At 32.2% G+C, this 24,135-nt stretch overlaps 1 protein-coding gene across 1 annotated transcript in view; it reads right to left on the bottom strand.

The window, feature by feature from the left end:
- Positions 1-7,602: 7,602 nt before the first annotated feature.
- The window catches only part of PSPC1 (paraspeckle component 1), an 82,037-nt gene continuing 65,504 nt past the window's right edge, over positions 7,603-24,135 (bottom strand). Inside the window, exons 7-9 of the mRNA XM_006831972.1 lie at positions 13,741-13,798; positions 10,436-10,605; positions 7,603-8,086 (exon numbers count right to left, since the gene is read on the bottom strand). Of these exons, the coding sequence (XP_006832035.1) occupies positions 7,901-8,086; positions 10,436-10,605; positions 13,741-13,798 (414 nt within the window). The 3' untranslated portion in view covers positions 7,603-7,900. The remainder of the gene's footprint in view (positions 8,087-10,435; positions 10,606-13,740; positions 13,799-24,135) is intronic.

Below are 24,135 nucleotides of genomic sequence, written 5' to 3'. Positions count from 1 at the left end.
AGAAAACTTAATAGCCACATAAATCCTTGATAAAATGAAAGATGAAAACGTTTTCATTCATTTGCATGAGCATCTCTCAGCTGAAAGATGTGTACATAAAGTAACCTTGAGGTAGAACCTGAGACATAGTCCTAGTCTTCAAAGGATCAAGGCATATAATACCTTCATAGAAAAAAATGGGGAAATGCTAGTTTGGTACACCATTAATAGATACAAGGATGGATGGCCTCCTTGATCAGAGATGAATGTGTCCTTCCCTAGGAATCTTGTTCAATTCAGAAAAGCTTTGGGGAACTGGGAAGACACTGAATTCTATCCTGGGATCACCTAAGCAAAACCAGAGATGCTCCCAAGTGACACCTGGAATGCAAATTATAAGCATATTTCTTCGTTTAAGTAATTCCTACATATAGTAATCATTAGCATACATACATTTAAGTTAATTCTTAAAGCTAACTTCTGGAATATTTAAAAGGCTGCAATATTAGAACCTAGTTTCTTTGCATTAACAATTACAATTTTTAGGAGTTATATTGTCCACATGGGACCATATGGAACAGGTGCTCATATGCAAATACAAAGGTTGGTGCCTCCAGCCCACTGAACTACGATGTATGGTAAATACAGGAGAGTTCTGATGTGGCATTGTGGGTTAATGTGCTAGATTGCAAAGCCATTTGAAATGCAAAGTCGTCGGTTCAAGCTGACCAGCCGCTCATCAGAAACCCTATAGAGTTGCTATGGGTCATGACCAACTTCACGGCACATAACAACAAGGGGAATACATAGCAGTCTGCTGTCATAAAGATTACAGCCTTGGGAACCCTGTCCTATGGGGTCTCTATGAGTCGGAATCAAAAGCAATGGGTACTACCAATGGGTACTACACCAAGGTAGTAACTGTATGCTCCGATTATTAAACAATTCATCATTTTTTTTAATGGACTGCATAATGTTTAATAGACTTTGCATAACATATGTATATAGCCCAACCCTTTGCATAGCTTTAATCAATTCCTATGTATCCATTGTGAATACTACTTTGTAAAGTGATTAAAGAAATACAAAGCTGCAAAGCAAAGGAAATTACATTCTCAATAGATACACTCATGGTGTAAAGAAAATATACTTTTAATATCTTCATCTTCAGTCTGTAAAAGCAAAAGACAAGCTCACAAAAAGGCCATGCCATCTTTTTAACCCTTAAAATGGTGTTAAATCTATTCATATTTGCAAAATCCACCAGTTTTCTATCACCATCATCCATTCACACAGATACAAAAACATAATTTTGTTTCACTTCTGATAATAGGCATAGAAAATTGAGGACCAGTTAACTGAAAAACCCTGTTTTACAAATTTTCAAAATGCAGTTTCCTAAATTTATTTTGCATTAATTGAATATAAACTTCTATTTAAAACACACACACACATAATACATATAAGTACGGAAGCACTAAACCAGTATGTTTCCAACTTAAAAAAAAATCATTAAGACTATTTGGAAAACCGTTAGTATACACATTAATGACTTTTGCATTATTTGTCAAGTTGCACTAAAAGGAAATGTTCAGAGATGTTGGCCAGATATCCTAATCAGCCTACAAAGGACTGGGCCAGTCACTTAGAGTAAAAGGTTGCACCTGTGTTAGAGAAGGAATTCTGAAAAGTGTGGAGATCCCATAATAGCAACATTATCTGGAACTTGTTAGAAATGCAAACTGTGTTTCTAACCTAGATTATGTGTTAAGTGCCTTTGAGTTGACTCCGACCTACAGCAACCCTGTATAGGATATCCGAGGAGCAGCTGGTGAGCTTGAACCACCAACTTGCAGTTCAAATAGCTTTGAAGTCTGGCGTATTAAACCACAGCGCCACATCAAAAACACCTCTGAAAGGACCCAGCAATCTGTGCTGTAATGAGCACTGCAAGTGATTCTGATGCACTGAGTTGCAGGGATATTCATGGCTGCTGAGGTCCTTTAGACATGGATTTTGTTCTTCCACTGTTGTATCTCACCCATAGAAAGGTACCCAGTACACAGTAGCTCCCTTCACCACACTGGCAGAATCAATGCAGATAGTGAAATTCCATACAGCCTATCTGATTAAGCAAGTTATCATTTTACAGACAATTATCAACATGCTCAATTTGCTAAACTCTTCAACCCAAAGTGATCTTACTTTGTAAAATATGAGATTAAGAATATGTACAACATTTTGACCAATTTAATGAAAAATTACCATTATAAATTAACTATTCAGTATGTTACACCACCAAAATAGTTAAAAATGATCCCAAGAATTACTGTGAGAGATTCAGTTTACTTTTCTTGACTACATAAAACTAGTAGCCAATAAATTGTATTTGTAAATTCAAACAACTGACCTTTGATATTGATTTACGTTAAGAAATCTGAATGGACCTTGAGAAAAATTAATAAACAGTCCTATCAAAACGTACACAAAAATTTTTTACACAAAAGGTAATTAAAACTATTCATTTGAAAAAAGCATATTCAAATAAACATAAAAATGTTAACTAGCTTGCATGTTGAGCATGGTAAAAGATAGTAGTTGGATTATGTTTACATAGCTCTAAAAGACAAAAACATACACAAAATCTTAATCACATCCACAAAAGCCTGGTTGGTTAGCAAACAATGCCTATTTTACAAAAACAACAACACAGAGGTACAAATACAACATCAACAAAACAGATGTTGTGGATACTCAAGTTTTTGGAAGTAGGAAATATACGCATAATTTCTACCTAAGAGTGATAGGGATAACATTGGAAATGATAAAAATAGTGTTCTCTCTGTAATGACAAGTAGCACACTAGTTAACTTTTAGACATTATCAATTCCAAAGTCTGTTAACAAAATCAATAACCCATTTATAAAGAGCACTGAAAATTGTAAGATCCAGTAAATTACATTATAATAGGCAGATGCAAGGGATACCCCCCTCATATTTTAGTTTAAAAATAAAGTATATATTAAAAGTCATTCACTAATTGATTTTCTTTTAGAAAATGGGGGAGCTGAAACAAAAAATTATGCATACATATCAGTACCTAAGTTTACTTCTAATTTTAAGGCTAAACTACAGACAGAACTTAAATTTTACTTACAAATTGAACTAAATTATCAACGCTTTCAAAATACATTGCTTTAAACCATAAAGTCAAATTGGGCAAGGGGGAGGGGGATTTATTCCTGATCTAATCAAGATTTAAAAAAAAAAAGCATGATAAACTCATTTATAAAGAGGGGAGCTGATTGTGGTAAAATTATGGTAAAAGACTCAGAGCAATATAATTGTGAGGGAAAAAAAAGTTTTAAACGTGTACATATAAACTTGGGCTACATTAATTGGAAAACTTTTTCTATCTATTGAAGAAAAAACACTTTAGTTATGGCACAGAAATATCATAAACCAAAGAAAATATGTATGTGGGGGCTTCAAAAAGTTTGTAGATGATTCCAGTATAGTACCATTCCATTTTCACACTGTTTGAAGCCTGTTTGTACCACTAATTTCAACAAGTAAAATAAAAAGATAATCAAAGTCCAAGTTTCAAATAAATGGGAACCCTTATAAAGATGATCCAAACAATGATTTAGAAAAAGGGCCAAATAGTAAAATAATATTCGTATAGAGTTCTCCGTTGAAGTCTTAGGAGATTTCAAATTCAACACATCCATACTGCTATTTTAACAACTTCTAGAAAATTTAGGAGACACTGCTTTCAAAATTTAAGAAAACACATAGCATTTATCTAGATTTTATGTAGTTGTTGTTGTTAAATGCCATCAAGTTGATTCTGACTCATACAGCAACACTGTGTAGTGTTTCTGAGAAGCGGCTGGTGAGTTTGAACCACCAACCTTGCAGTTCAAACCAACCTTGCAATCCAGTGTTTATCCTACAGTGCAACACCAGGACAACAGCAAATTACCGTTGCTGTTGTTAAGTGCCATTGAGTCTGTTCCGACTCATAGTGATCCTGAGTAGGATTTCTGAGGAGCAGTTGGTGTGTTTGAACTGCTCATCTGTGGTTCCCAGTACAGTGCTGATCCTACAGCACCACACTAGGAGTCCTGTATAAGATTAGATACAATAAAGAAAAGTTTTCTTGAATTCTTCCATCTTTCCCCCAGAGTAAAAATCTACATGCTGATTAATAAGATTTTAACTGTGAAAGTGTATGCATACCATGTTTTACCAAAAAGAAAAATAAAATAAAACAAACTTTAAGAAGGTTGAAACAACTCATAATTTACTTAATCGTGTAATTTAAGATGAAATAAAACCATACTGGACTACATGACTTACAAGTTAAACTAAATAATTTGATATTAAGAAATTATCAATGTTTTTAGGAATGAAACTGATCTTTACTTTTAAGAAGCATGAGTTGAAATATTTAAGGGTAAAGCAAATGTAAGCCTGCGAAAAACTAGTTTGCACACCGATATTAGAAAAAAGTTCCACATCTACATATATGTGTATTTGCCTAGAGAGTAAAAACAAGGACAACTGGGAAGTAGATACATGAGTGTTCACTGTCTTATCGTTTCAATAAACTTATAGAAAAATTCTGAAAAGTCAGTCTGATAGTACAGATTATTACTAAAATATATGATTGAAGAAATGTTAAAACTCTTAAAAACAACAAAAAGTATGAATACCACCCTATTTGGTATTTTATTAAAAGCTTTGTTTCACAGCACAGTTTTAATTTTTATTAGTTTCATTTGACACTAAATTTCAAACCTTTTATAAAGGTTTCACCATGTATTTTGATAGAATTATATCACGAACCTGTCCTTTTACTTATCTGGAATCTAGGTTATAATTTTCAATATAACCCCATTTACTAGTGATGACAATCATTCACATGGATATTAAATTATTATAGACTTTCAATAAAAACACCAAACTATTGAAATAGTCAGTAAGTATACTTCTGTGGCACTGTAGGGTAAGCATTGGTCTGATAATAAACACAAGGTCAAACCCACCAGTCACTCTCATAAGCACTATACAGGATTGCTGTGAGTCAGAAATGACCTGACAGCACACAACATGCTTCCTAGTAAAATGGAAATATATCATATCAAGAAGAGTGTTCGACAAACAACAGTACATGCTTTAATCATTGTCCTTATGAGTAATTCCTGTACTACAGAGTGGTAATCCCAGCAAAAAAATGTTACAAAATTACTGGCATTTTAGATGAATATCATCTAAATCACTAATCAATTATTCCATGTAGAAAATCTTCTGTTCAAAGACTAAGAAATTGAGTGTTATGAAAAGTCAAACTTTTTTTGTTAAAAGTCATCTATCTGTAAAAAAATGAAAATAAATGCATTTATTTTCAAAATAAACCAAACCAGGAGGGGATTCTAACAAAATACACTGGTAGAATAAAACAATTATGAAAATCTGTGCTCCTTTATTTTATGCAAATTACAAATGACATGAAATCTAAAATACTACCAACTTTAAAGTACTCATTCAAATCATACCACAAAAGGAAACATAATATTATAATGGTGTTTCATTTTTTTATGAAGGAATATGACAAATTCATAATTATTTCGAAAACCTAATGCTAATAAATTGCTTAATTTTATATCTACCAATTTTAGGTATATGAAATTCAAAACTCTTCCTTGGTATACGAGCTCACCAAGAAAAAATAATAAACCAGTCACAAAGTGTTTATAACTATACAAAAACACTAAAACTGAAAAACTAGGAATTCACAGATGCTCCATGTTATTGTCACTCAGAAGCTGACTGTTCCCAGGATTAACTTGACAAGTACTGGAACAAGGATTTTCTTGATGCTGGGAAAAAGCTGTGTAGAACTCTATTCTTGGAGCCAGAGTTGAGCCCGGACACTAGGATGGTCAGGATTTTAAACATCTCTCTGTGCCACTGACTTTCGAAAGCTCTTGAATAAATCATATAGAATTTCACAGCCTTGAGGCAAAGGTAGCTTTATTAACAAATGAGCAAATTTCTCCAACTCTTATCTTGAAGTGAAATACAATGATAAAAATCAACTAAAGATTGTATGTAAAATCAGTGATGGAAAATGTAGATTCAAGTCAACAGACAATCACTGAAAAGTAACCAATCAATGTGGAACTTCCCAGCCCCAATTAATGCCACAAATTATAAAAATCTTTCTCCTGCCCTAGTATTTATAGAAAATGTGATGAGAATAGTGTACTTTACTATCTCCAAATCACGTTTCAAGTAATTACCCAAACAAAAACCTGCGAATACTCCAAATCTTAGAAAATTTGCATGAAATATAAAAAAAATAAGAAAACTTAATTGGTACTGAAGGATGGATTTCAATTATAAACATCCAGCTGCTTTTATGCAAGGTTTAAAACAATAACGAAATTTCTTTACAAAATATGCATTCCATCAAACAAGAGGAACCAATGCATATTATTCTTGAAAAATTCTAAAAGCAAAATATGTTAACACACTGAACTGCTGTTTGGAAAATAATTGTATTAAAGTAAATTGTTAATGAATTAGATCTGTGGTACAAGTTATATATGGGATTCATGATATGTATCTTAGGTAAACAAAGTCAGCATAAAAAAGTTTAAATTAAACTATGACAATGATTTAGAATAAACATTGTAACTGAATCGGCTTACGAACTCAATATCAAAGTCCTAAATAGGTATGAGATGAAACCAACAAGGTAATTAGATTGCAATGATCCTCACCATTTCTCAAGTTAATTCAGTTTGTTCTTTTAAATTGTGGCAAAAAAAGTACCACAGAAAATGTTTCAACCTGTTTTTAAGTGTCTTGATTCAATGGCGTTAATCACATTCACCACACTGTGCAACCATCTCAACTCTCCATTTCCAAATTATCCGTTTTTTCAAAATCACCATTTGAATTGTATTATTTGGAGAAAAGAACTCTTATCAAACTACAGGAATACTGTGTAGAACTACTTTTAATACTCCTACAAACCAAGATTCTCAAGACATGTATAACCTAATTAATTATCATTAACCATATAGTAAACCTTCACTTAATACCAATCCAAAAGTACTGATTTAAAAAAAAGCTTAACACGGTATCAATAATTTTAAAGAAGTAAAGATTACACAGGTAAAATTAAAAGTACACATATTTTAGAAGCAAAAGAGATTTGCCTTCAAACAGTTTTGTTTTTTCAAGATTCAAATGATTTATTTGGGGGGTAGGGGATCAGAACAGGACAAAGATATCCTTAATATTCCTTCTAAGAATATTCGAGTATTTAGAATCTATATGAAATGTAGACAGAACTCTGAATTCACAGAACATTAATGGTTTATACAAATGAATAGGCCCACATTTCCCCCAAAATATGTACTGCTCTAACTACCCTTTATTGACATTAGGATTTACTAAATTTCTGACTTTAGTGCTACTATTGCACAAACTAAAAAAACAGAAAATCATTTTCAGTTTCAAAGGCTGGGATTAATTAATGCAATCTAAGTATTACTATTACAGCAGAGATTAGTAAAACCGTAAGAGAATGCTACTAGTAACATTTCAAAATAATGCAAAATGATTTCTTTATTGAGATTTAACTACACAGATTTCACAGTACTGTGGCAAACTTACAATTAACTAAAGTTACAAACACATTTTAACATTCACAATGATGATCATCGTCACCATTCTAATCTACAAAGCTTATGAATAAAGAAAAATACAAAACCTCAAGTTTTACAAAAGAAAAGTTTTGATGTCTACATACATTAGCAATAAAACCATTTCTTCCAAGTAACAAATGAAAGTGAAAAGGCATACCACTGAATTATTTCTAAATAGATAGAAATTTTAAAAATGTTTAATATCTACGACGCTTATTAGGGCCTTCAAAGTTGCCCCCTTGGCTTCCTCTACCAAAACCACCAGGACCACCACTCACAGGACCTACACCACTCATTGGAGCTTGAGGGGTTTCAGAGCCTGTTCTACTACCCATAGGCGATCCAATCTGAGATGGTGGTCCTTGTGGAAATCTATCATTATGCTAGTATACCACATAATAAATATGAAGTCCATTTGGAACACGCCAAATGTCAGTAACAAGAAAAATTGGCAAAATCCCAAGTGGTGGTGTCATGAAGTTCAGCAGAAAGTCCAGCAGAATCAGGATCACACATAGAAGGAAGAAAGGAGCAATTTAATTAGTTACTATGTTTAAAACAAAACAAAACAAAAACATATGAAGAATTAAAAACTGCTAATTGCTATGCCCCAATTTCATAAAAAAAAGAACTGATTTTATGACATTAAGTGAAAGCTATTATCAGTATTGTAATACAAAACTATATTACCTTAAATAAATTTGGTACTGTACATAGTTATGCTATGTAAGAAAAACACTGTTGAAAAATCAGAGCTAAAACTGGGATGGCAGCATCAAAATCTATTGAAAAAGTAAATGTTTCCTCAAATAAATATTCTAAAATTTTCAACATATATGTTAAGAGATCATATTTGATATATACAAAGTACTAGTACGAACACACACGCACACACAAATTCCAGTTTCAATACAGAAATCTGAGGTATTTTCCTTGAAAAGAGATGAGAATTTTTAGTGTTTTGCTTTTTTTTTAAGTAACAATTTATTAACAAATATTACTAATTAAACTATTAAAGTACACATCCTGAAAACCTTCATAATAATGACATATTAATCAAAAAGGCTGAAAAGAATTCCCTTGACATAATAGTAAACTGTCAGTGTGGAAAATACATCTAGATTTAAATAATGTTTGTACTATTAGGTTAAGGCTAGAAAAATGGGACAGTTAACAAACACTACTACTGATAGTTATACACTAAAATTCAATAACGTTACCAAACTACAGGCAATCTCCAACTTATGACATCATCAAGCTATGACAAATACGCTCACAACCATCTGTTTTAGTGGTTTATTGGGGGAGGGAGGTTCTTATCACTGGTAACATGTACTATGTACAATGTTGCAATAGGTAATTTAGTGATGTTACTCTCAGATGCTAACTCACAGATGTACAATTTTATGATTTACTGTCCAAAACATTGTGTTGTGTTTTTTTTTTTTAAAGACAAATACTCAATTTAGTTCAGAGCCAACTTAGAAATGCTGTAAGCAAGCCCATCAGTAAGTGGTGGACTATCTGTAAAGCAAAGTTTTACTAGATTTCAGATATTTTACTATAAGACAAAGCCCGGATATTAAAGGAAACCAACTGATAGCTCCACTAAATATGAGGCACAACCTGTTCATAGCAGGAATCAGCACATTGCTCTCTGTGCTACTATTGTTGCTCTAAGTGCCATCGAGTCAGTTCAGACTCAAAGGAACCCTCTGTAGGGTTTCCAAGGAGCGCAAGGGGTCTGAACCACCAGCTTTACCTATTTATCTCCCAATAAAAACTATCATTCAAAGAAGACAAAAAAATAACCTATTAGTTTTCCAATATTATTCTTAAAAGATTGTATGTGATATAAATTAACTAAAAACCAATAAACATTGTACTCATCATTTCTAAGACATACTTAACAACTCTGAAATAAGAATGGGTTTACAATTAGAGGCATGCTTTTGTTTAATTGGTAATGCTTTTTCTAAAGAAAAATGGCTCCTTAAGATTGGCTATCAAAAACTGCCTTTCTAAAATATGCACTTAATTAACTCTTCTAAATAAAATGTTTTGCCACTGTAAGGCTTCACTGACAAACCGATAAACTTTAGGGGAAATGATTAAATTATCCATTTTAGTACTGATATTCAAATATAATAAAAATTCTAACTGAAAATACATTTTTATAAAATTTAACCCAAACATAACTTCACACTCTCAAATCAAGATCAAAAATTGTTACTTTAAATTTAGTAACAGCATAACTAATTATTCTACAATGATGAAATACAGCAATATACATAGACTATAATAAAAATTTAAATATAAATTCAATTAAAGTTTCTGAAACAGATCATGGTGAAATGATTAAAAGCATCAGCTGAAAATTATATTTTCATTTATATGGGCCTTACTTACTGTCTAATGAAGCATGCACACAGGAAAACACATCATCATGAAATAAGCTTGACCAATACCATTCAATGCTGGTAAAAGGTAGATGCAAATGTAAAAGACTGGAAAACTACTTGCCACAGAATGTAAGTTATATTTAACTTTGGGGCAACTGAATTGTCTTGCATAAATCAGTAGATAACTTCATAAAAATTACTTTTTTACTATTGGATGCTGATCTCTGTAACATAAACAAAAGATGCCGAATTATGCTAAGTGTGAAGTTACCTTTGAGGAAGAAGTGCATGTTACTATATATAATCAAAATAATGTTTATGATACATTACCACTGCTCCATTATCTGGCATCATTGGAGTTCCCATATTTGCAGCTCCTTCTGGTCCCATGGAAGGACCAGGCCCCATAGGTGGGCCAGGGATAGTTCCTCTGTTGTTCATATTCATACCCATCATTGGAGGAGGACCTTGGTTACCAGCAGGTGCTGGGCTAAACGCATCTATGCAAAACAATCTATACTTAGAGCTGTCCTATCTTAGTTTAGTAAACATTAACATTTTAGCACTTTAAAAATTCATACGGCAAGATTACCAAAAGCATTTTCCTTCCTTAATAAAGAAATTCTCCATAGTATACTATGCAAAAGAGTACTGAATATACTTTAGAACTGTCACCCTTCAAATAAATGTACTTAAAAACAAATGAAGCAATCAGTTATTTTAAGAAATGCAATAATTTATACGGAAGTCTAGAAGTTTTAAAGTATCCATATTATTGCTTTTTAACCAAATACTTCATCATAATAGTGACTACTCTGACAGTATATATCAGCAATGAAGGAAGGATTAGCTCTTAAAAAACAAATTTTTTTTTTATGTCATAGCTAAAAATGCTGACACATAAACTGAATTAAGATGTGAGGGGAAATTATTTCCTGCAAAACAGAACAAGTTCACTACTACTAAAACTCTCAAATTTCATATATATTTGAACACCCCTTAATAACAAGAGGCAATTTAAAGTTTTTTAAAAAGAAATATGCAATCTAAACAAAAGGAAATCACTCATAATGGCATGACATTTCAAAAATCAACTGCAACTAAATACAGTTAAAATATTACTATAAACTCTGGCATGTCAAAATTTTGGAAATGGGAGCCAATACAATTCTTCAGAACTATTGTCCTCAAAAGAATACCCATTGGTTTAATATTAACTGCAACAGTACTTGAGCTACATTGCTGTATGAAAAGGTCTCAAGTACAACATTTATAATCCCCCCACTTTCGTAAGTGCTAATAAAAAACTAATAAAGAATAATTCTAACTTATTGGTTTTCTTTAATATTTCATTAAATAGGAAATTTGAGTTCTGAGTGACAGAAAATTGAAACTCTGAAATCAATTTCCCAACAATAACATTATAAACACATTTGAAATTTTCGATAAAACCCACAACCCTACAACTGTATCTAACACAGTACAATTCTCTATAAGCCCAGTCCAAACAACAGCTGAGGGGAAAGGAAGACATCTCAGTGTCTAATCCTACTGGCTCTATATAATACTCTTCTTTCCAAGAACTTAGTGAATTCACATAAAGGAATTATTTCCTTATTCCCAACACTCTTCTGTTAACACACTTACACTTGAATTATTTCCATTCCCTTGCTCAAGGTGTCAAGAGCAATTTTTAATAAATTTCCAGAGTCTCCCATGAGGGAAATGAGGGAGAATAGAGGATATTGTCCATAATCCTTACCTCAAAATTCCCCCAGTAAGAGATTAAGGATCTTCCCTCCCCTTTTCAATTCAGAGTAATTACTAATATTTAACTTAAATAGATTGGAACTATATGACTATCTATAAATGTTGTTGTTGTTATGTGCCATGGAGTCGGTTCCAACCCATAGCGACCCTGTAGTACAGGGTTCCGAGGCTGTAAATCTTTACGAGAGCTGAAAGCCTAATCTTTCTCCCACAGAGCGGCTGGTAGTTTCAAACTGCTCACCTAGCAGTTCACAGCCTGATTCATAACCATTATGCTACCACCAGTAATACACCAAAAAATCTGATTCCATATTCCATCGCAGTAATTTGATGGAACCTAACTCTAATTGGTGGTGGTAATGAGCCGTGGAGTAGGTTCCAACTCATAAGGACCCTGCTCGGGGTTTCTGAGGCTGTAAATCCTTACGGGAGCAGAAAGCCTCATCTTTCTCCAGGGAACAGTTGGTAGTTTCGAACTGCTGGCCCTGAGGTTCACATCCCGATTTGTAACCATTACGCTACCAGAGCTTTTTATTAGCAACTTTTAATTGGATGACGATCAATAATTTCAGTAAACAATTATGATAAAGTTGCACATTCAACAAAATCTGGAGCTGGAAGCACAGAAATGTTAATAGGAGTCTCTGGTACTAAGGTGTCATAAAAAATGTAAATGATCTTGAATTCCTAACTAAATAAGGACCCTAATTCCAAAGAAGCTTCATTTTAATGATCTCAAAAAGTCACCCTTACAGAGATTACTTTGAAAACAACACAAATAACATACTACTAGTACACTCAACCATGCTGAACAATTTTTAAATTCTAACATCATGTTTGCTCATTTATTATTTAGCAAATACATTACACTAATTCTAAAACTGAATTCTTTATAAGCAAGGGACATGACATCTGATTCATTCGTATACCAGAGACTGTCAGTTACTACTTACAGACACATAAGAAAAGAGATCAAGTAAGTAGCAATATACTATTCTAGATTATCTGACTGATCTTCTTGGCAAAAAAAACTGGCATTAGTTGTAGAAACAATGAAGAAAAATAGATTGATCATAAAAACATGCTAATTCCTCATATTGTTATATATTTTTTATTGTTATAGCTTAAGATTTGTTTTTCAATTCTCTATAAGAACACACTGGATTTTGTAAATAAGTCTTCATGTTACAGATATACATTCCACAATTTTTTCACTTCACTTGATTCTGATACAGTTAATCAATATTCAAAATGCTAAAGTAGGTACTCTATAAAAATCAGATGAAGTCTAAAGATGTGTATCAGTTCAAGTCTAAAGATCAGATCAAGTCTAAAATGATTATTTGTTTAGGCTCACATTCTTGACACGAGACTGACAGCTTCTAACATTGTGTTTCTGTGCTCAACAATGTAGTAAGCGGAAAGTGCAAAATCTTTGATAAAAAGAGCTTCCAAGTTACAAAAAAGAATAGCATGAAAAATGCATACGTTCCACAAAAACATTAAAATACTACAATCCAGAAAACAGTAAATTTGCAAACTACAAATTAAATTTAAATGAAGTTACATTTTTAAAATACAACTTAGTTATATGGCACTTCCATAAACTGAACTAGTTTCAGTCTAAATAATAAACTTAATTACAGGTCTATTTCATTAAATCTATCAAAGCCCAACTTGTTTTTATATTTTTCATATAAAGAGTATGAAAATTTTCTTGACACATTTTCAATATTAATTTAATAAATGTTAAGAGTCTTCACCTTTACAAGGTTTTATACCATTATTTTGTACGATACCACAAACAGCATGTACATTTCCCCAAAGAATGATAAGTTATAGGAAGCTTTTCTTCAAATCCCTACCTCCCATGTTTATTGCTCCACGGGGACCCATATCACCCATTCTCATTTCCTGTTCTCTCTGTAAGCAAACATAGTTGTCACAGTCAACCTATCAATCTCAAGACTTTACATTTCCAATCTAAAATCAAAAAGAAAGAATCAATTGGGATGTCGCTTAACATATAAAAAAAGTTTTCCAAAATAGTTTAACACTGAAAAGAAACTTCTCTGCCCTATCTTAATACTCAACAATAACTTAGAACATACAGACATATTACAAAGATAAAATTATCAATCACAATACATTAAAACTATCATAAAATATTTCAAATGGTCTCATTCCAATGCATCAAAGACATTTACCTATAGATTAAGAAAAATGTAGCAATAACCACCATCTTCCTTTCAGGCCACAAGTAAAATAACTGTTACTATTAAATATTTTAATTCATTCAAACACACAATATAAACCTTGTGGGGGCAGTACGCTGAAAATGCAGTTATTTACAATAACAACTGTGCTTTATTTTGAACACATGTCTATCCTCCAGCCAGTGACCCATCTTGTATTTTTCAATCACTCAAGCATTGTTTCACCCACAGTATATAGATACAAGGGGGCTTCAAAAAGCTCGTAGAAAAATGTAATGGAAAAAAAATATTTCCATAAACTTTCTGACGTTTTCTTATATTCCTTAAAAGTTCCAACTGCACAAAAGTTTCACCTTTTTTCACTGCTTCAAATTTCACTGCTCAGTTAAAGCAGAACAATTTTTTCCTTTAACTGAGCAACGCTTTTATTTGACAACTTAAATAAAGGGGTTACACCACTGGCAAATTCTAAAAAATGTTTTTGTGGTTAACCGTAACAAAAAAGGGCTTAGAAATATTCAAATTTCCTGAAGTATTAGTGGAAAAACTACTACACATAAACTCTAATTTATTAACAGTTAATAAATTAAAACTTTAGGTAAAATTATTCAAGGTTAAGGTTAAAATGTTATTTTCCCCTTTTTTCCAATCACTTGAAAACTGTTGAATCTAACCACGATGAGAAATGTTCTGCTGTGAGACAAAGCAGTACTATTTAAATCTAAAGAAAGTACAATTCTAATTTTCAGCAGGAGTTTTCTTAAGGTGTTTGCTAAAGCTACAATACAAAATAGTGGTAAAAAAGCACTCAGAAAAGGCTAGAAATAAAAAAAAAATAAAAGGCTATTATCAAAACTACAGGACAATAAGTAGCAAGTTTATCTAACCTACTAAAGATGGCCTAAAGTTATCCTTCATCAAGCTAACACACACACTCAATCATGGATCATAAAACCCAGAAATTTTCAGTTACATTAAGATATTTTCACTTGAATTCTCCCTTTTAAAAAAATTCCTTAAAATAAATGTCTTCACATATAACTGCTGACTGTGAAAGGATGTTATTGTCCTGTGGGAGGGGAAAAATACTATAAAAAATTTTAAATATTTATCAAGCATCATGTGAAAATCTATTTTATCATCACATGCATCAACACTATCAATAAAGCAAATTTGCCACTGCTTCATCAACACGTCAAATACCAATGAATACTATATTTTCAGCATACCTAAACTGTCATAGTATTATTTATTGTAGCTGTTTTGTTCAGAAGCTGGCTGCATTCTGACACTACAAAAACATACATGAATTCTATAATCAAAACTAATAAGGGACAAGGGCTTAATTTATATATTTTCTTTTATATTTACTCTGAAAGGTTACCACTATAATACCTAACAACTAATTGAGAACAATTTTAACAGTGTTGCTGTTTGAAACTTCAATTTCCAAACATTAACACACTAACTGGGTGTCTATGAGTCATTCAGGAGAAAGGAGAGGATGAAAAGGAAGTACAAAGACATTCCTGACTTATGATCTCTTCATACTTCCAGATCCACCTATCACTTTCTGGAACAAAAAAGTCAAGCTTATTATTCTTATAAATAACTGCTTTCATTATTCTTGATTTCATTTTGTCATTTTATCCTTTAAAAGAATTTGATAGAAAATCTGTCACTTTTCTGAAGCAATCTATCCAACATCATAGCAATCACATTCCCTTTCTAATGCTCCAATAAAAACTGGTTCCGGTACTTTAGACAAGATAATGAGAATGTCTTGTAATACCCGAAAGTGGGCATATCGCTATTAAAATTAAAATCACAATTAATTTGGCATCGTATTAGAGAATTCTTTTACTAAACATACAAAAACTGAATTTAACAAACATGTTTAAAGATAAATAATGAATACTACTTTACAGTTTTACTAATAAGTTTAAAAACCTATAAACAGTGTAATATGAAGACATGATTCTTTAACTATTTTAGGTACAAAAAAGGTTGCCAGCTTCCTGGTATTATTTTTAGATAGCTGTATAAATCTAGAACTATATAATCCTAATGAAAAAAATTTTTAGAACACACAGTATATTTATGAAGATAATTGTGTTTAAGCTGAAATTAAGACAGTATTCTCATTATAACTGGTATATCAAATAATAATCATTTGACAAAGTGAAATGCAAATATGTGTCCAGTCAACAAGTCTTACACAAGGTACTCCAATTCTTTTGAGTTATTCTTAATACATTTCAAGTTAGAACAGCTACATAATATAACTTTTTTAAATGTAAAGGATGTTTATTACAAAAAAATTAACATCCTGGCATGCTGTTGTTAAGTGCCATCAACTCGGTTCCAACCCATAACAACCCTGTATATAGGGTTTCCAAGGAGCAGCTGGTGAGCTTGAACCACCCACCTTGCAGTTCAAATGGCTTTGCAGTCTGGCGCATTAACCAACAGCACCACACTGAAAAAAGCATGAAGACCATGAGTCTATTCTAGACTCATGGAAATCCTGTAAATTATAGATGTTGTTAAGTGCCATCAAGCCCATTTCAACTCATAGTGACCCTGTATAGGGTTTCCAAGGAACACCTGGTGAGTTTGAACCACTGACCTTGCAGTTCAATAGACTTTGCAGTCTGCCTCATTAACCACACCAGGACTCCTAAATTACAGTAGAACTACCTTATAAGATTTGGAAACTTACAGTTAACAGTTGAGTACTTTAATTACTGGCACAAGAATGAAACAACTTACATGTAATTAAAATATCAAAAGTCTACAGTGGAGTAAACTAACAAATGAGAATCAGTTTTGTATTTACTAATTCAGTTTATCTTAGAGCAGATTATTCACATTTTTGTGGTGGTAATTCAGAGGCACAAAGCTGTTAAAATAACTTATTCAAGGTCTCATTGAGAGTCACATGATAGAATTTGCCTTTAAATTTCTGCCCAAACTATTTTACAAAATATCTTCAAGGTATCTTCATTCTTCAAGCATTTCAACGATTAAGATCAATATCTAGCAAACGGGTAACTTTACATTAATAGAACAATGTACATGACTTATTTGAACACTGTGATTCAAATCAGCTTAAGTTCACATGACCGAAGAAAAAAAAAAAAGAGGAAAGGAAATATAAATTACTTCTAGAAGCACCTATCAAAGCATTATACTATAATACGGGTTCTCTAAGTGTGGTCGGTCCAATGAACATTAGGAATCCCCAAGACAAACTCTGAGCACACAGTCAAAATTATTTCATGTATTATTAAAAATGTTAAGGAGCTCTGGTAGCTTAGTTGTTAGGAGTGAGACTGCTAATCTCAAGGTCAGCAGTTCCAAACTACCAGCTGCTCTGCTGGAGAAAGATGAGGCTTTCTGCTCCGGTAAAGATTTACAGCCTTGGAAACCCTGTACAGGGTCGCTATGAGTGGGAACCGACACCAAGGCACAAAACCACCACCACCACCATTAAGAATATTGTTTCGAGCTATTGAGTCAGTGGCAGAGAAGAAATGCCTGATAGGATTTTCTTGGGTGCAATGTTTATGGAAGCCTACTGACAGGTTTTTGTCTCCCAAAGCTGCTAGGTGGAGTCAAACCATCAATTGTGCCACAAGCACCCCTTTTATTAATTGCTATTGTGTGCCATCAAGTCGGTTCTGAATCACAGAGACTAGATAGGGTCTCCAAAAGCTGCTAGTTAGTTAGAACTGCTGTCACAGTTACCAATCCAGTGCTTATCCGTCAGCACCATACCAGGGATCTTATTAACAAGAAATACTGAAAATCCTATGACTGTATCTGCATTTTCAACTGACAAACATTCACACTAATGATGCAAAGACAATAGCCGATAAAATTCCTAGTGGTTAAGCACAAATCAAAGTCTGTTTTTTAATAAGTAATCACACTGTCTTCTACACATCCATTAACTTGCATTTAAAAATAGGAAACGAATATCCCTGATAAGCACTAAAAATATTAACTTTATTAATCTTTATCCTTGAGTGTGTCTTTTTTAATGTTCTATCCAACAAAAAAGGAGTGTCAAAGCAATTCCACAACAGTCTAAAATGAGATGGTTATCATTTTTAAAAAGCATTTTGTGACTCGATACCAAACCTTTGAAAGAACCGAATTTTTTCTGTAAGACCAGGTGAGATACCAACTGGCAAGCTATGATTACATGAGATTTATATATGTGTATCTAGCAGACATTTGATGAAACTAGAGTGTTAACAAATGTGATTTTAGTTTGGATTAATGAATGCATCAGTCAACATCAAAAAGATATGATTAAGCCAATGGATCACTATTTTTTAATTAATTGATATATGATGTTAACAAAACTGTATGGGGAAAAGATCTATTCAAAGTTAAATTAACCCAATGGATTTTTAAATAACCTTCAAAATAAACTGGCACTTTCAGCAAGTACTAACACTAGTATCAAATAATATTCACAACTGTCTGAAAGGAGTATTAAAATATTTCTTTTACTAATTACTTTTCAGTGTGAAGTCAGATTTGTTTCCACATCTTTGACCAAAACAGTATTTTGCAACAACTGAAATACAGAAGTGTTCTGTCTTGTTTTTTTCTCAATAACCTAATTTAGGAGAATTACACGGTACTCAAATAAGGTAAAATGAAGTGTAATATAAATGTTTAAATAGTAGGAAACAGTGACTATAATGAATATTGCCTAATAATACTTGCAAACAATTAAAATAGCATTTTCTAATCAATGATAAAATGTATATACATCTAAAAATTTCATCAGTACAAACTGTTATTGGAGTGAACAATCTTAAAAGCCAAAAGCAACACTCTTCTTACATTATAAAGACCTTTGATAGGAATCTCTTAAGTAGTTCTGAAGAATGTCTACAGATTGCCATGTCCCAATAAAGAAAATGTTGAAAATACTGATTTAAAAATATAAGTACTTAAATATACTAACGGAAATAAAACTCTACGAAAAAGTTTCAGTTCTGGCAAAGAAAAAACTCAATCTTTCTCATTTAATAATCTTCGATTATTCCATTTAAATAATTACAGTTAGCACTTAATAACTAGAAAACTACATTATTTCATATTTTCTATAACCACTAGAAGGAAACTCCTCTAAGTTTATATAAAGAAATACATAATTATTAAGTACTTAAACTGTAATGTTAAGAATACTAATAAACTATAATTACTAGAAGAAAACTCCTCTAAGTTTATATATAGAAACAGCATAATTATTAAATACCTACATAAACTGTCATGTTAAGAATATTAACAAATATTAACATACTTAAGAACGGAAAAGGATTATATGAAATATTTAGAAAAGTAAATGTTGTTGTTGTTGTTAAGTGCCGTCGAGTCGGTTCCGACCCATAGCGACCCTGTACAGGGTTTCCGAGGGTGTAAATCCTTACGGGAGTAGAAAGCCTCATCTTTCTCCCGCGGAGCGGCTGGTAGTTTCGAACCGCTGACCTTAAGGTTCGCAGCCCGATTCGTAACCACTACGCTAGAAATAGGTATACAAAAAAAGTTCTTTGCTACGAAATTATTCACTCAGTTAAAGTGTTCAAATACTGAAACATGTGAATGAGCAAAGTAAAATTCCTTTATGAAAAGAAACAATTTTAAATTATATAGAGCAGCCATGTCCCATTGATACAGTTTAAATAAAATGTCCCACTATAATAAAGTTTTCTAACATTCAAAAATTTTAAATTTGAGAATCAAAAATGATTTCCAAAATATTTCATCACACTCTGCTAGATAAAAAGAAAAGAACATTTTAAGAGAAGTAAACAAAAGAATATTGCAAAAATGTTCCTTATTCTTATTTTGCTGAAATGAAACTTAAAAATGTTTCACGGCATCTTAATTTACATTATAGTTTTGAGTCATGAAATAAGTATTTGTTACTTGTTAAATTTTTGTTCAGTAACTATAGTTACCTATTTAATGAAGATGAAATACAGACATACAAGGGGGCTTCAAAAAAGTTCTAGAAAATGGAGTTAAAAAAGAATAGAATTTTCCCAAAAACTTTTTGAAGACCCCCTCAAATTATCAGGCATGCATGAAAAAAACGGATTCTAAAATATATTAATTTTTTTAAAACTCACTTTTATTCTACTAAGGATTATATTTTCAATCCATTTATCTAAAGGCATTTTCAAAATTTTCACTGTCAGTAGTATTCAAGGCAAGCTGTCACTGTAGAAGTGTCTTTTAAAATTAAATTTGACTAGGAATACTTTACCCCTTCTAATTTAATAAATGTACTCAGAATTTCTTAAAACATCAGTAATATTAGCTTTGAAACAAACATAATACTACTGATAGTATCTTATTAAGTTCACTTAATCAATATAGGAGACTGGTTTGCATTTCTTTAACCTATTACTCAGCATCTTTTCTTACCAATGTTAAGAAAGAAAGAAAAAAGCACTAATTGGCCAGTTTAATACATGAAGAATAATGTAAAAACAAAAGAATATAAATTATACAAGAAGAATCCACCTGGCCTCACCAACAGATGCAGTAGAAAGAGGAAACAGTATGTAAGAACTAAGCATGTAGTTTACAGAGGAAAATATCTTTCAGCTTGCAGGCATTAAAAGCTGATTATCTTAACATATGGAGAAGCGCTAAATTTGTACCAAACACATATTTTTCTAAGAGGGTATCTCAAACCTATAGCGAAAATTTTTAAATATTTTAAGCAACATGGAGATAAAATTTGAAAGAGTAAAAAGAATGTGCAATTTTAAGGAAAAGTACTGTAACAAATAGTTTAAAAGCAAGATTAAAGGGGGAAAAAAAAAACATTAACATGATAAAAAAGGAGAGGTTTTCCTGTGAAAAATATGTAAATTTTAAATTAGAAGAGTCAAGATTTGAAACGTGCTAAGCAACACAGTAGAGGCTTTCATAAGCACAGTGACCCATATATTTCCATTATTTGAATACTGGATTTTATCATCAGAGAATGCTTACAAAACTCAAACTCCACCCTCTGTAGGATAAGCACTGGACTATGAACCACAAGGTTGGTGGTTTGAATCCACTAGCTGTTACTCTGAATAAAGATGAGCTTTTCTGCTCCCGCAACTACGTACAGCCTCAGAAACCCTATGCAGGGTCAAAACAGAAGTAACTCCAGGCTACTGAACAACATCCACCACTAGTAGTTAATATTAGTTATCAATCTCCTCACTATAAGGTACAGAAGATACTAGATATTGATTGCCTTGATTTTTGCTGGACAACGCATCCAAAACCATTAAACAATTCAAAAAGTTAACATTAAACTTTTATGTGTTCTTTGGAGCTTCTATTATTAATTTGAATTATTTATTTACTAAATTAAAATTTCATAATCATACCAAAATGTCAAAAGCCATTTTTATTTTAGTTCCCACTTCTATTGCCAATCTTGATGCCACTCTCCCCAAATCCCTCAAAAAGGTAAACATTTCCTAAAAGTTCTTACTATTCTGAATTAAAAAGTATTAGAAGAACTTACCATTTCAAATGCAAAGATATAAGGTTACAGCTGTAACATCACAGAATGATAAGAATTAGAACAAAATACAACCAACATAATAGTTCCACAACAGTGCTGAGACTACTCAATGCTATTATGGTTACTCTCCATTAGAGAAGTCTCCCCTAAACTCAGAACTTTTTAGCTGTATCTCTTAACATACTCTGTGATGGTCCCTCTATACCTAAAATCCTCAACAGCATCTTAGACCCTGGGCTTGATTCACCTCTGCATACAAGAAACAGTGACCAGTTTTTCCTCTTTCTATAAATAAATGGGTAATGGAAACCAAGTTATTAAGCTGTACTAGCATGTGAATAACCATGACATTAAACAACTAATGAATTCTCTCAGCTTACTTCTAACTACAATGACAAATACAGTAACTAACACACACTAGATGAGTCTTAGAGAAATAAAGGTTAAGATTTATGATTTTTAAATGTTCAGATTAACTCAGAGTGGATAAGAGTCAGAAATTAATTATAAAGAAATGTGATTACATTTTTTTAAATGACATAAGATCATAGTTAGTTGAAGAGTCAGAAGAAGGACAATAAAGGCTGACATTCTCCAGGAAGAAAAATGGAGCTGAGAAAATTTTAATGGACTGTGGAACTCTCTACCTATAAAAGGAAATACGGCCAAGTCACTGGAGTCGTCTAGTGTGACATGCTATTAAGTGACAGCAGTCAGTTCAGACTCACAGTAACCCTGCATAGGGTTTCTAAGGAACAGTTGATGGGTTTGATGTGCCAATCAAGCAGTTGACAGTCGAGTGCTTATCCTACAGCGTCACACCAGATACAATTAAATACTGTGTACTCTAATAAACTGTGTATAGAGTATGAGGGGATTCAGTCATCATTTCTACCTGGAATAATTCAGAAGAAAACTTTAAATACAAAATCATAACATCACATAGCATAATATAATAGTTACAGTTTGCTGGGCACATGAAAGAAAGTAATTTTAAATAGTGACCCTGTTCACTTGACCCAAATGTCTAAGAAATTTTAGGATTATCTTACCAAGAGTGTTTTAAAACTATACATGTATCTTCAACCAAAACACCCCCAAAATATCAAAATCCTAAAAACATTTGCAAGAACATAGGTAAACATTAAATTTGGCTAATTTCATTTGACGAAAAAAAGTCTAACTCAAGTTTCTATTATATACCATATCTCAAGTACACAGAATAGGCCTTGGCCCACTGCAGGCAATCAACTAAATTATTTTAATAAAAAAAGAGATGAAAACAAACCAATTAAGAAACAAAATCACAGAGCAGAGCATTATTAAGTGAGACAACTGCAATATGAATTTTAGTATCCATTTTGATTTTCAATATCATGTTCTAACCATTGCTATTGCACCAATATTATACCAATAACAGAAATGATTAACCAAGTGTATCTATACCAGTAAACCTGACACCAATGGTATATAACTAATGAACCATTAGTTATTTCAATAAGATGGTCAAGGTCATAATTATTCTTTTTCAAATAGATCCTGTCTGAGTACTTTGGATGTCTTGACTTCCCAGAAAATTATCTTCTACTAAAGCACATTTATTAAATAACTTTTCAGAGCTAAAAAATTTATACAAAGAGATATATGATACTCACATAGGAAACCCTCAAAAGTAAATAAACCCTTTAAGAAATAAATTTGTATCTACTCATGATGTTGTAATAGAGCTTTTTTCTGTCACCACAAAGTTTTACTACTAATTAAAGTTTCGGTTTGAATATTATACATGACATATTAGGGGAAAGAAGATTATAATTAAATCAAGTGTTAACGATAAGAGGGCACAAGACCCAAGCAAAAAGCAGCAAAGGAGACTAACAAAGAAATAATGAAAGGAATTAGCCAAATATGGTAATATGGATCAGTAGGAGTCACATTATGCCTCTATTAACAAAAGGAAAAAGACATGAAAATTACAAGGTACCCAATGTGTAACAATGATGCATTATCAATTCTTCCCATAAAGTTTAATATATACCCAATGAACCAACTGGATACTAGAATGAATTCTTCAGGAACCTTGGTTCTAGGTTATAAGGTGCTCTGATTAGTGAGCCTTCTAAAAACATTGGAAAAGAACATATACATTAATAAACTTGCTTCACAATTCACAAAAACTGAGTTTAGTTGTTTTTTGGTGTGTTTTTTTAAAGCATTTTTAAAAATGATTACCATTCCTAATATCATACTATCTCTAGATCTAGGGACTGGCAAACTTTTTCTGGAATGGGATTATCCAGCCCATATATAGGCTGATACACTTTTGTCAAATATAGGCTGATACACTTTTGGCAAAATTACTCAATTCAGTTGCTGTAGCACAAAAGCAATCATGACCATTACATAAACAAATGACTACAGCGCTACTCCAATAAAACTTTATTTACAAAAACAGGTGGGGCAAGTAAATGAGGCATGGTTTAGAT

The sequence above is a fragment of the Chrysochloris asiatica genome, unplaced genomic scaffold (genome assembly GCF_000296735.1).
Source record: "Chrysochloris asiatica unplaced genomic scaffold, ChrAsi1.0 scaffold00005, whole genome shotgun sequence".
NCBI classification, from domain to species: domain Eukaryota; kingdom Metazoa; phylum Chordata; class Mammalia; order Afrosoricida; family Chrysochloridae; genus Chrysochloris; species Chrysochloris asiatica.
This window is presented reverse-complemented; position numbering and strand designations above follow the sequence as displayed.